This window comes from Mobula hypostoma, chromosome 13 (genome assembly GCF_963921235.1).
Source record: "Mobula hypostoma chromosome 13, sMobHyp1.1, whole genome shotgun sequence".
Classification (NCBI taxonomy): Eukaryota; Metazoa; Chordata; class Chondrichthyes; order Myliobatiformes; family Myliobatidae; genus Mobula; species Mobula hypostoma.
The window spans coordinates 43,532,777-43,547,089 of NC_086109.1; the positions used below are offsets into that span (position 1 = coordinate 43,532,777).

The 14,313-nt window shown below is 37.1% G+C and overlaps 1 protein-coding gene across 10 annotated transcripts in view; it reads right to left on the reverse strand.

Annotated features, from left to right (window-relative positions):
* The window catches only part of ppfia4 (PTPRF interacting protein alpha 4), a 774,853-nt gene that overhangs the window by 466,098 nt on the left and 294,442 nt on the right, over positions 1 to 14,313 (reverse strand). Inside the window, exon 1 of one of the 10 annotated variants that reach the window (XM_063065584.1) lies at positions 6,425 to 6,561. The exons of the other annotated variants lie outside the window; for them this stretch is intronic. Coding sequence (XP_062921654.1) covers positions 6,425 to 6,505 — 81 coding nt within the window. The 5' untranslated portion in view covers positions 6,506 to 6,561. Of the gene's footprint in view, positions 1 to 6,424; positions 6,562 to 14,313 lie in introns of those variants that run through there. 10 annotated transcript variants of the gene reach the window in all.

Consider the following 14,313-nt stretch of genomic DNA (forward strand, 5'->3'; position numbering starts at 1 on the left):
CAGTTGAGTAAAGCAAAACAAATCAAATTGATAGCATTACAGATTTTGTACAAGCAAGCAATTAATGAAGGTGATCAAAGGCTTACTTAAATCACACATTTCAGCGACCATCTTACCTATTTTGGTGGTAAATTGAGCCTACCTTCCCCCATCCATTAAAGCTGATCAGGTAATGAAAATTTGGCTTTACAGAATTCACAAATCACTGCCCAAAAATGTGGGTTTTAGAATAAAATTTGTTCTCATCAAGCTTATGTGAGCTAAATAAACACAAAGTTTACTGTATTTTCAATTCACATATCTTGACAGATGTGCAGATGACATAGTATAGTGCTATGGATAATCATGAAATGGACCATTTCTTAGGAATGTAACACCTGTACAGGTGTCACCTGTAAATATTTAAACTGGCCAGCTGTTAAAGCAGTGCACACACAGCCCGTGTATTCTTAATGATTCAGGATGAACATTTGAACATACATTCATAATATACACATGGTCTGGATGACTGCGGGAGTGGCAAGGTTGAAAGACCCTGCTGAGCAGCGGCAGGACTTAATTTTCTTCTTAATTTCCGAAGCTCAACACCTTCTAGTAATACTCTCGATATATAATTATTGAACAATACCACACAGAAAGAGTTCTGTCTCCTTTATCACTTTGGTAGAGTCAGTAATTAATTCCCATCCCCCTTTAGTTCTTCACCACAGCTCTTAATACTTCTCCCCACTTTACATGAACACATCAGGTTAGAAGACATGTTCAATTCCCAAAGCAGGATTATACCATTTCCTCTTTTCAGTTAAAAACAAGGATGTGACATGCATGGGTCTATGTGGAGGAGTGGGATTAGTTTTGGATTGATCTACCAAGACATAATTCTATGCATAATCTTCTGCAGTCCATCTGAAAACATCACTCATCATATAGCATTTCAGCTAGCTGTTTGTAGATAATTATTCAAAATTAAGCAAGAATTTTTCTGATGGAACTTCCCAATTAACTGCTCTAATAAAATTGTCTCATTTTAAACTAAAAGCACCAGATTAAACAAAATGCCTACTCAATTCAGATCAATTGTGAAACTACTGCTTATACATTAAAGGAGTTTAAACTAATACTTCAGTGAAATGATTTAAATATTAGTGGCAAAAATAGGGCTTTGATTTATTCAGGCAATTCTGGATCTTTATAAAGAACAGCAGATGGATTAAGAATATTAAAAAACAGGGTTGACACCCTGAGATTTGGCATTTGCATTTTTGATTTGGCATGCTAGGACTAATTGACATTTCAATCAGACACTCCCTGTATAATACAATTTGCTAACTAACATTCAGGAGTTGGAGGAGATAATGAAATGAAAAGGCAGACACTGTAAACCTCCTGTGCAAACCTCTCGGCAGCTGAGCAATGAATGAGTTGGCTGCCCATTTCACTGAGGCTTCAATATGTACTTACTGCTTATTGCATAAAGTTCATAATTAAAGTCCTTGGCTCATACCAAGAGAAATAGGACTGTCACATGAAGGAAAATTGTAGGGAGAGAATAATATGTGCATATAGTACTCCAGTGTTTATTAATTAAATCCCAAGCTTCACACTTTTTAAAAACAATTTTGAACATATGTATACTCGGTGGATATGCCTTTGGCAATGTTGGCTAAGGGTGGAACATCACATTGTTGGAACATTACATCGTTGGAACATTCTTGTCATATACAACTTTACTACTGTAGAGAGAATCTCCAAACTGTGCCCAATGGAGACAACAAAACAATTTTCTTTGATAATCAGTCAAATGGCAAATCAGTACAAGACATATAGAAACACATTTCATTCACTGATGCCTAAATGAAAGACAATCTGCTTTCTATCCTTCTCTCCAATCTCACCTCCACCAGACTCCAATCTGACTTGAACTGGATGGCTCTTAGTTTCCCCCTGACCAAGTCACAACTGGAACCAATTATCAACTTCAAAATAAGAGTAATGAAATAAAGGTAATCGAAAAGGGGAAATAAAAAGGTCAGTGACACAGACTTCACATCCAACGTTCAAATAAGTTCATAGCAGTTGAGTCTACAAAATGAAGTTGCAGGAACAGCCCCACAGATTAATGTTTTTTTTAAATTTGTGTCAATATCAGTATAGGTTTCACTTTCAGCCAATAATCAACCACCCCAAGAGACCTGCCCAGCAAGGCGGATAAATTGAGGTTACCACAATAGTTTATAATGAGGTGGTAAAACCAAAAGAGCCCTTAGCCTGGACAATTACCCTCAGAAAGCCACATGGATCAGATTAACAGAGGAAGCCAGAAAATTATCACTTGCTCTAACTCCTCCTAAATGATACATCAGTACTCTTCTTGTTAATCACTTACAAGATTTGTGGAAAGTTAGTGCAAATAATTTGCTCAAGTGACTTCAAAACCTTCAAGCAAGTGGCACCCATTTTTAATGGGAATCTTGATGGGAATCTAATGGGCACCAGGTTTAATCTCAGAAGATAAGGGTAGTGTGGTGCAGAGGTGGGGCTGTTGCCCTACTGCTCTGGCTCCAGCAACCCAGATTTAATCCTAATCCCTGATGCTGTCCAGGTGAATTCTGCACATTCTCCTTCTGGGTGAAAATACTGCAGAAGGTGGAAATCTGAACAAAAATCAGAAAAAGCTGGTAATACTCAGCAGGTCAGGCTGCATATGTGGAAAGAGAAAAACAGCACATATTTCAGGTACTTTATATAAAATGACATATCATTTCCCAGTACCCCAAAAAAATTAATTTGTTTTAACCTGCAGCAAAATAAGATGTTAAATAGATACTCTGCCAAAGTTTAGCCTGTCTTTCACTAACTAAGTGGCAGCTCAATAGATGAGTTCATACCCATTAGGATCATTCAATTCTCCCCAGAGGGAAAAAAAATCTACATTCTACACCAGAAGCTCATTAAGAAGCACGAACAAAATAGCAAAGCTTTGTATAAGAAAACTGTACTAAAACTAGTCACTGTTATGTAATGATGAAAAACAGGTAGAAGCACAAAGACTTAGAGGCCGCAAATAGTCACAACACTATCATTAACTAGTGTGGAGGTGATTCAGTCGTTCTTTTATCAATCAAGCATGATAAATGTCAGAAAGATTTCAGCATACAATTTAAGTGGAAAAATTTCTTGCTTTATTTCTGTGGAAAACGTCCTGCTTTTAGTGGGAGAAGTTGTTATACTTTATTTCCTCTTTTCTTTGAATAGATGTTTCCTGAGTAAATTATGCTTGCTGTACATTGGACTTCTATTAGTCATCACATCTCCAATTCATTACTTGACATTGTATCCCAACACACAGTAGCAAGCAGCACGACACTATTGCAACTCCAGACCTCACAACTCTGGCGTCATCTGTAAGCAGTCCGTATGTCCTCCCCATGGAATGAGTGGGTTCTCTCTAGATGCTCCAGTTTCCTCCCACATTCCAATTGGTAGGTCATTTGGTCATAGTAAATTGTCCAGTGATTAGGCTAGGGTCAAATCAAGGGTTGCTAGGCGGCACAACTTGAATGACCAGACAAGCTTATTCTGTGCTTTAGCTTGATCAATCAATCAATCAATACACTGAACTAAAAACAAAATTTACCAGGCCACTCCGTCACAAACATTGTAAGTTTATGGGTTTGTGGTTTTCCACTTAGCAAACTAATTCTTTCAGTTATTGTTGACTATGAAATAAGGCAGCTCCACATTCAAATAATATTACCAATTAAATAAATTGTAATCATTGGGTTTAACCCAGTATCATTCCTTAATGAGGTACTATTTTTTTTTAAAAGAGCCTACAATTACCAATACCTTGTTTAGAAAAGGACTGCGGATTCTTTAAATCTGAAAAAAGCAGAAAATGGAGAAAATACTGTATAATCAGATGAAATACAGCTTATTGATTTGAAACATTAATTATATTTCTCTCTGCACAGAAGCTGTATGATCTTACAGTAATATTACATTGTGATTACTCTAAAATCGCAAACTATCAATATTACAGGTTCAGAATATACTCACTGTACTTAACCATCTCTACAGAATGATCACGAATATGAACATAGTGTGAATCCTCTCCTCCTCTTCACCACTCAGTGCCCCTACCCGCCACATCTCACTTACACAGCACGTTAGTTTATTGATTAACATCTGTCACCACACCAATTAATAACAGCAACCATTATTGCAACTCTTTAACCTTTGAGATCAATTGCATACAGTCTGATTTAACAACATGTCAGCATAGACCCTGGATCTGGAACCATTATTTCCAGATTTATAACCTTTAATCTAAATCTCTAGATAGCCTAGTTATTTTCAAAGGGATTCAGAACTGCCCTTGCAGTCCCCACTCAGTTAAAATTTCAATGTGATCAACAATCAAGCTTTCTTCTCCCTAGTGTCTATTTTTTTATTTCAATGAGTCATGAAATTAAGGTCAAAAATATCAGCAAAAACAGACTTCCAGGCTACATGATTGACAACACTGGAGCTACTTGTTCCAAAGAAAAAGAAATCTATTGCAGATGAGTCATATCTCATATGTAACGCTTCTTAGACTCGCCAATCATTGAAAATCTCCACAAAATTCACTATCCAGACAATCAAACAAAAGATTACTTACAGTAATAATCCCTACCATTAATTATACTTTTATTTGGTCAGAATTTTTAAAGTTTAACTTTTTTTTGCTTTGAAATGGAACTGAAAAGGTATCACAATAAATTGATCACAATATGCCCTTAATCAAATCAAATCTGAGCATTAAATTTAAGGTTGATTAAGCTGGCATGCTTTTAAAAACGCAAACACGAGGAAATCTGCAGATGATTGGATTGTTGCACTGCAATATGATACTATTTCTACTCAAGTCACTAAATTTGTTTTTTTAACAGAGACCAGTGATAACTTTTATAGTGTTTACAACTAATTTTTTCAGAAAATGGTTCCTCCAGGATTAAAGTACAGTATGTAATAAAATCAGATTGGATTCAGTCACTAGCATCCTTCTCATAAACTGCTGCACTTCTGTAATCTAAACCCTTCAACTGAATTAAGACAAGGATAAAGATAAATAAAAATTTCCTGTTGTCATAATTATCTCATAACGGTCCTGCAACTGACTATTGGCTCAAAAAAACTCTGCAAACATGTTACCCATGCAGAGACCATCAAGAAGTTACAAAGATTCCTCTTAGGTGGCACATGAGCATCAGGCAGTTCTGGATATTAGCACACCAAAATTCAGCGTTCATTAAGCCTACCTTGTCCCATTAGTGTAACGTGAACAAATTCAGTTACAAATAAACGTCGTTAAGTTCCTATTCTTTCCTGTTTGAAAATCAAAGGTGGAATAACCCATTTTGATAATCAACAAGTTTTTAAATAGAGAAACAAGTATTTCAATTTCATTCATTCTATGACTTCATTCTCAATTATTCTGGTCAGATCATAAAACGAAACTTGAGAACATTAATGTTATCTCATCTGCAAGATATTTTTTCAAACAAAATCATCACTCCAGTGTGAGACGATCCTTAGTTGAAGCATGCTCTTAACTGAAATAGAAGCATCCTTGCACTGAAAATCACTGCTGAAGCAATGCTGCCACCAAATCCACTTCAGCAGTGAACTGCAAGAGCTGCTGAATCTCTCTCTTGACAATACACACTCTGGAGGGTTTGCACGGAGACTTGAGAGAGTAAAATGCATAGATAAAGGAAGCTTTAGGTAAAGCAATAAAGAAAGATCACATAAATTACTTGAGAAAAATTACTGTATCCCAAGTTGCCAAATATTTGATTTTTTGAGTACTGTATCCAAATACTTTGAATACATCTTTTGACAATCCAAAATAATCAAATGAATCAATTCTGTGACAAAAATATTACTATTAAAGATCTTTGAAACTGTAGAATAATCCTCTTTCATGAGCATACCTATACTATAACCTCTCTTTGCTTTTACTTACAGTACAGGAATTAGAGTTTAATTATTCATCTTTATTCAAGGAATTTCTAACAGCAGAGTTCCACTGGGTTTAGTACAACGACTCACTAGTTTTAAGTCTGATACTCTGAATGAATACGAATCAGTTATATGCATTATTCTGCATTACAAAATCTCCTCTGCAAGTACAAAGCTCAGTAGGCAAAGATTTCTAATACTGTAACATAATGAAAACCTGCCCTTTCAAACAGCCTTATGTATGGAATCCAGCTATTTAAAATTCCAAAGATTATAAACTGCTTAGTGCTTTGCCACCCAGGTCTGCAATGTATCACTAAACCCACAATCAAGTCTTTCTAACAAAGCATTTTGTTTGATATATTCTCTCTGTTAAAACCTTCCCCAAACACCCTGCTGAAGGAGAACAGTGATTTACCTGATACGTGCTAAAGCGAATTCCATTCTGCAGCTGAATCTTTATGGAGTTAGTCCCCGAGTTCATGTCGCAAAAAATCATACTTGAGCACTACAGGAATCATCAAATCCGCAACGGCAGACAGTTGCAAAGCCTAGATCCTTCTTCCTGTAATATGTGGGGATCTCACAGAAACTGCACTGTATCCTCTAACTTGGAGCAGGATAACCAAGGGAAATTTGAACTCCCACAAGCGTGGGTTAGCTTTAGCTGCAGCCAGCCAATAAGCTGCTTGTCGTTGAAAAACAGTTCCTCATTGAAAGGATGGCTGATGTAAAACATGAGGAAATTATAGCTGGGACAGAGCTCATGAGAGAGTATGTCACAGTGTAAGCAGTCAGGGAGCATAGGAGCTGCCCATCTGCTCCCACTGATAATCATATGCCTTTATAACAGCCAGGTGACTGATTACACCCTCCTGTCAGAAGCCAAACGGACCGATGACCAACGTGAGTGCAGGTGAGCACAGTGTCAGACGGTGCTGCAAGTCATCAGTATTGCTTTAGTCCCCACATCAAGCCTCTAATTAAACCCAGGATATACTAATATGGCAGTTCATTTCAAAATAAATCATAAAGCTCTCTGTGGTTAACCACTCCCAATATATTGTGAATTTTATGGGATTATATTGGCAGTGAAACACATGGGGTCTAGTTGTTGCAATTAGATGACAGCATTAAACGTTCAAAACCTTAGCTGAGAAAACATGTTTCATCATTTTAAAGATACCATTTAACATCACAGTAATGACACTATCCACATTACACATTAACTTCTAACACAAAAAATATAAACACACTGCATGAAATCTATGGTATAACAAACCATTGAATAAGTAAGTCACAAGAGATGATTTACTCCTTCAGAAATATTCATTTAACAATCCCAAATTACTGAATCTATTCAGTGCTTTATTGAACAGAGAAGGATCTTGACAAATGAGATTTAAAATCCTCTGCAGATCCACAAGGGAGAAAGAACCACAAGATTACTGCAGATTTAGGCAATGATCGATGCATCCTCACAGCCTTTGAGTATTTACTTCCCACCTCAAGAGTTCTGGAAAGTTTGCTTATAAATCGAATGATAAAGGAAACCTCTGCTGTTCGTGTTGAGAAGAGAACATGGTGTGACTCTTTAGTGTTCCTGCTAAACCAAGATTCTTTCAACCAAGCAACTATTGTTTACATCAGCAACAAAATGTGGGTCAGGCCTGACTTGGGTTTGCAGCAGTTGTGGGCTCTGAATTTGTTGTGAAGCCAATTTGGCTCAGTGTAACCCACAATCAGGCTACTAAGTGTGCAGTAAAGGCAAATAATAATATCTGCAAACAGCACAACCAGAAGCCTCATCACAAGAAACAATTAATAGCTTTTTACCAGATACAAATAGAATTTAATCAGTTTTTTCTCATTATATCTAAGAGAGATACAATAATGACGAACAGTAACCTATTATGTGAAAACATTGCTGACACAATGAACGATCTAAAATTGAATTCTAAGTTTTCATGTGTTCTGATTTCTAGCTACTATTTTTTTCAGAATCATTCTACTTTAGAATTGCTATCCATTAAGTGTATACTGTAAAATTCTCCATCTGCTACTAAACGGCATGAATGCATTGTAATTTAACTATTTCACTGTCAGCTGTGTTCCAGATTAACTGCAATACAACTGTGTGTCTGATTTAACTCTGCAGTAACCTTCTTGGCTCTGGATCAGAAATTTATAGACTCAAATCATAGTTTAGAGACTCAAACACAGATACTGAGATTGCTATTCTATTGTTATAGTGCTCAATCAACAGAGGCGTCCTTCTCAGGTGAAACTCTAAAATAGATGCTCTTTCTGCTCCCAAAAATGAACACAAAAGATCGATCCCATTACATTATAATGAAGAACATTAAGGGAGTATTTTTCTCGTATACTGAACAATACTTAATACGATCTAAAACCAAGGTATCTGGTGATTAGCACAAATTAATTGTCATATTTCCAAAATTGCAACCATGACCATGTAATGCTGTAGCTTACAATGAATGCTGGGGCACCGTCAAGCAGGGATGGCAAACCTATGGCACCTGTGCCCAAGATGCACATGCAAAAACTTTGTTGGCATGTGCCATGCAGTGCTCTCCCTTAATTCTTTAAACCCCATCCATAATAATAAAAAAACAATGATCTTCTTTACTGCCAAATGAAGCAGTGAATAATTGTTGCAACCTGAGAGCACTGAGATGTTTTCAATGGAAATGTCTCATGCCAGCTTGGCAGCAGTTAAATGGTTGCAAAAACTCATGATCTTAGATGATACATTTTGGAATCCTCACCGCATACTGAACAGTTGAGCTAGTTGGTATTGAGTTTACTCTGCTTATTTTTCTTCTGTCAGTTTTGAGTATATACTAGATAACAATAGTAAGTACAATATGTAGTTTAGTGCCTCCATGAATATTTCCTTTTTTTGCGATAAATGTTTTATTTAAATTAGTAAAATGATGTTATTTAAGTTTATCAATGAGATATTTTCATCTTGTTCAGAATATCAGACACCAGCAAAGAAACAGAATCATTGGTATAATGTGAGAAGAAACAGACATTTTCAGGTGGTGGAGGGAAGGACTTGGCATGATTAAGAGAAACAGAATTGTTGGTCTAATGTGAGAAATGGTGGAGGGAAGGATCTGGCATGATTAAAAGGGTGATAACGCATTATGCATCTTATGTATCAAAGTAGTGGTGCGCAGACTTCCTCCATAAAGCACAATTATGAAACTGTTCATAAATGGCTTTGCAATAAAAGTGAGCAAGAGCGAAAGAAAAAGAAACACATTTCTCAAGAAATCAGCAACAAAAAATGCAGTCAGATATTTTTATGACATTTATTTCAGGTAGTTCCAACTTAGCTGCTGCTAATTTTGAGGTTTCAAAGATTACTGCTGTATGTGGAAAATTTACTCAATGATGGAGAATAAGTTAAAGAATTGTGGCTAAAATGTGCTACTTTCCTTTTACATGATTTTCCAGAAAAAGAAAAATAATATTCAGTGTATTAAGGTTTGGCAGTGAGTAGAATTATAGTAAATTATTGAATATTAATAGACCATAAGACAAAGGAGCAGAAGTCGGCCATTCGGCTCATCGAGTCTGCTCCGCCATTTTATCATGAGCTGATCTTTCTCCCATTTAGTCCCACTCCCCCACCTTCTCACCACAACCTTTGATGCCCTGGTGATGGGAATAAATGATGGGAATAAACATAGCAAAACAAAAAGGTATAGTTCATATAAATTTCTTCCCCTTCGTCTTGAGAACACTAATATTACATAATTAGCTGGGCCAGCCATTGTTACTCAAATTAGTAGTGAAATAAGTGAAGAACTGGTTAACTTGGTAACATTTCCTGAACACATTACAGGGGTTGAAATATGTAAGGTAGTAATAAAAGAACTGTCTGATCAACAAGTTAACCTTTCAAGAATAGTTTCCATACAACTGATGATCCACCCAGCAGGATTGTTAAAGAGGCAATCCTGTCAATTCTAGCAACAACACACATCAAAGTTGCTGGTGAACGCAGCAGGCCAGGCAGCATCTCCAGGAAGAGGTACAGTTGACGTTTCGGGCCAAGACCCTTCGTCAGGACTAATTGAAGGAAGAGCTAGTAAGAGATTTGAAAGTGGGAGGGGGAGGGGGAGATCCAACACATGTTGGACATCCACTGATAGGCTTTCATTGTATAGTTCACAAGGAGGATTCGTGTTCAAAAACTGTCCTTCAGGAAAATTGTAATTAAGGCAAGTCCAAAAACAGTGGGTGAAAGTTCCAGTAGTTACTTTACATTTAGAACACACTGGAGAAACCCCCGTCTTAAATTTCGAGAGACGAAGGGCTCTATGCAGAATTTTGAGTTGCAGTGCTTTAGTTCTATTAAAAACTGAAATTTTCTTTGCATTATCGCAGATGTTTTCCCATGTTTCAGCTGTAATTTCTACTCCCAGCTCTTCCTCCCAGACTTTTCCCAGCTGCTCAGCCTCTCCACAAGAACATTCCCTCGGAATGCTGTAAAAAGTACTAATGGAGACTTCACCCTTAGAACAAAACACCCTCTTTTCTATGTCAGAACTATAGAAATCAGTTAACAATGATTCTTTTTCTGTATATAATCTCTTATCTGAAAGAAACAAAAAAAATCTTTGTTGGGTATGTTAGATTTCTGAACTATTGGACTAAAAGACATCATCGTTCCTTCATCAAACAAATCTCCTAGATGGAAAATACCCTTAGGAATCCAAAGTATAAATCCAGAATCCATTACGCCAGGCTGAAAGTCTGGACTGCCAGTTATTGGAGTGGAACTTTCACCCACTGTTTTTGGACTTGTCCCATGCATCAGGCATACTGGAGTGATATTTTGGGTGAAATGGAAAAGATTCTGAAGGTGGAGCTTGAACCGGACTCAGTGTCTTTTCTTTTAGGCTTACCCAGCAGTCGTATTATTAATGCACATCAGAAAAGACTTTTTAACGTCCTGACTTTTTGTTCGAGGAAGAACATTTTACTTTGTTAGATATCTGATAAGGCCCCTGGACTTTTTGGTTGGCATAAATGGAATACATTCCTTTGGACTTTCTGACACGTAGGTACACTCAAAAACAAATAGTTTTCATAAAACATAGCAACCTTTTCTGCAATATGTAGATGTAAACCTGTCTGCTATACTAATAAGGGCTTTTGTATTGGATGTTGAGGTGATGTCTATATTTTGATGGAAGTGTTCTGATAGCTGATATCTGTGAGGGGAACAAATGTAAATGTAAATGTATCTGTAAATTGAAAGGTTTGTTATGTTGAGCTAAAAAATAAAAAATAAAAATATATTTAAAAAATTGTAATTCAGGTAATTAATTTCATTTCCGGGCATGCGTTGAAAAACAGACAATTTCAGAATTTACTGAGTGAGGTGAATTCAGTGTACACAGGACTGCCTATATACAGCAAATGTTTGCTGGCTTAGTAGAGGTTCTATCCTCAAAGGATTGTTGAGTGGATCAAATTTCTCTAATTTTGATGTATGAAAAAGGTTCTTGTCAAGAATTATATAATGTTGTGTGAATTTGTTGATTGATGGTTTCTGTAGATTTCTACTCACATTTAAATGGCGTAAATGCCAAATTACAGGGTTCTGATAAACCATCTGATGTTTGATAATATTGAAGGCTTTAAGTAAAACGAAGTATTTAAATGTGATACAGGTGTCCCTCGCTTTTCGAACGTTTGCTTTACGAAACCTCACTGCTACAAAAGACCTACATTAGTACACTGTTTTCTCTTTCAGAAGGTGTTTTTACTGTTAAGAAAAAAAGCAGCGTGCAATAAAAGGCAGCGCGCGCCCCGAGCAGCCGCTCTCCCCTGGATTCGTTACGGCATTGCTTAAACACGAGCCTGTGAGCAGCCATTTGCAAGATGAGTTCTGTGGTATCGGAAAAGCCTAAGAGGGCTCGTAAGGGTGTTACACTTAGTGTAAAAATAGACATAATTAAACATTTCAATCGTGGTGAACAAAGTAAGGACAAAGTGAGTTTGGCTTATGGAAGCTGACAAACATGATGTTGAAGAGGTTTTGGCATCCCATGACCAAGATCTGACAGATGAAGAGCTGATGCAATTGTAAGAAAAAAGGATAACAATCGAAACTGAATGAGTAATGATAAAGTACGACTTTAATTTTCAAAGGGTATGTCGGTTTAGGGGATATTTGCAGGATGGTTTGAGTCCTTACAAAGAACTATGTGATAGAAAAATGTGCGAGGCTCAGCAGTCAAGCAAGCCTTCCACATCGGCCACAGCGGACGACGAACCTCGACCTTCGACATCGAAGCGAGCAGTCATAGGAGAAGATGAGCTGCCTGCTCTAATGGAAACAAACGATGACAAGATGACACCCCAGTGTCCCACCACCCCAACCCCCAGGCTGCGGACAGGTACCGATTCGTGGAGAATGCAACGGTAGCCAGGAGGCACACAGTACATCTTTAAGAAAAAAGCTGAAATAAACATGCTAATTAATTAGGTGCTGCCCGGCACGTAATTGTCGGCCCAGATCAGAGACGATGCAATCAGCAATTGCCTCTGATCTGTGCCGATATTTATGTGCCGGGCAGCACCCAAGTAATTAGCATGTTTGTTTCAGCTTTTCTCTTAAAGGTGTGCTGTGTGCCTCCCGGCTACCGCTGCACCCCTGCATGCTTCGCGGCAATGTATCGCTCAGCGACCTGCAGGGTGGGGGCCACTGCACCACTCAAACTCCAACTCAGCCTAACACACCATCATCAGTGTGCTTGGCGCTGTCTTCCCAATTCCAGTAAGTGATACTACACTGTACATACATTATTTCTACTTTATATAGGCTGTGTATTTTTACGTGCTGTTTGACATGATTTGGCAGCTTCATAGCTTAAAGGTCACTGGAGAGCGCTTGTGCCGTGTTTTTGCTAACAGCGCTTGCATGAGATTTTCTGCCGACGGCACTTGCATGAGATTTTCGTTACGGAGAACAGTACAGTAATGATTGTGGAAAAGTATTTCTACTTTATGTAGGCTGTGTATTTATCATATCATTCCTGCTTTTACTATACGTTACTGTTATTTTAGGTTTTATGTGTTATTTGGCATGATTTGGTAGATTATTTTTGGGTCTGCGAACGCTCACAAAATTTTCCCATATAAATAAATGGTAACTGCTTCTTCGCTTTACGACATTTCGGCTTACAAACCGTTTCACAGGAATGCTCTACCTTCGGATGGTGGGGGATACCTGTACTAAAAATTGTACTTTTAAAGTATTTCCCAAACCTTAAAAAAAGACAGATACTGAAATCTCTGAAAAAACAGACAGTGTCTTGCAATGCTATTTTTGAGTATCTTTGGTTCAACTACTGAATAATTTTCTCTACGATTCACAATACTCAGTTCATTGAAAGAAATAGGAAAAAAATCATAAAGTGTACAGACAGTCCAACATCAGACAAACTGAACTTGGAAATGTTGCATTTAATAATGAATTGACTTGAATAATTTTGAAATGTAATTAATTGATTTAAAAAGCAGCTCAATTTGGAGGCAAAAAAATCTGACGAATTAAGAACTGAACTTGAAAATATTGAAGAAGAGTGGTTACAGACTGGATCAAAGCATAAAAATCCAGGCAATGAGGCTCTGAAACTCTAGAATTCCATTCCTGAAACTCAACTGTCTGCACAATGTTGCAATGGCAATATTAATAGTATTTTCTACGACATATTCATGTGAGTCATTGTTCTCAGTGATGAACCTGGTCAAGTCTAATTATAGGAGTAGACTTACTGATGAAACTACTGCTACATGCAGAGCTCTCAAAATAACCAAATACAAACTGGATATAAAATATTTGTCATTGCTAGTGCAGAAACAAAAGTCTCACTGAGAGCAACATGTGTTTATTTTCCTTTCCTTCATCTTTTTCAAATATGCACTAAAACATATAATTTCACATGAACATTTCTTATGAGGTTCAGTAACAATATTATTTAGAAATTATTCTATTTTTCAAGTGTGTTTTAATAGATGAATATTAAAAATTCTGAACAGATTTTCTAAAATGTTTCATTTATATAAATCAGTCATTGCTATAATTTTATTCTCAAAACAGTGGCACCTATCGTTAAGAAACCTCTAACACCCAGGGAAGACCCTCTTCTCATTGCAACCATCAAGGAGGAGATTCAGGAACCAGAAGACACACACAAAGTTTCAGAAACAGTTTCTTCCCCTCTGCCAACAGATTTCTGAATGGACAATGAACCCATG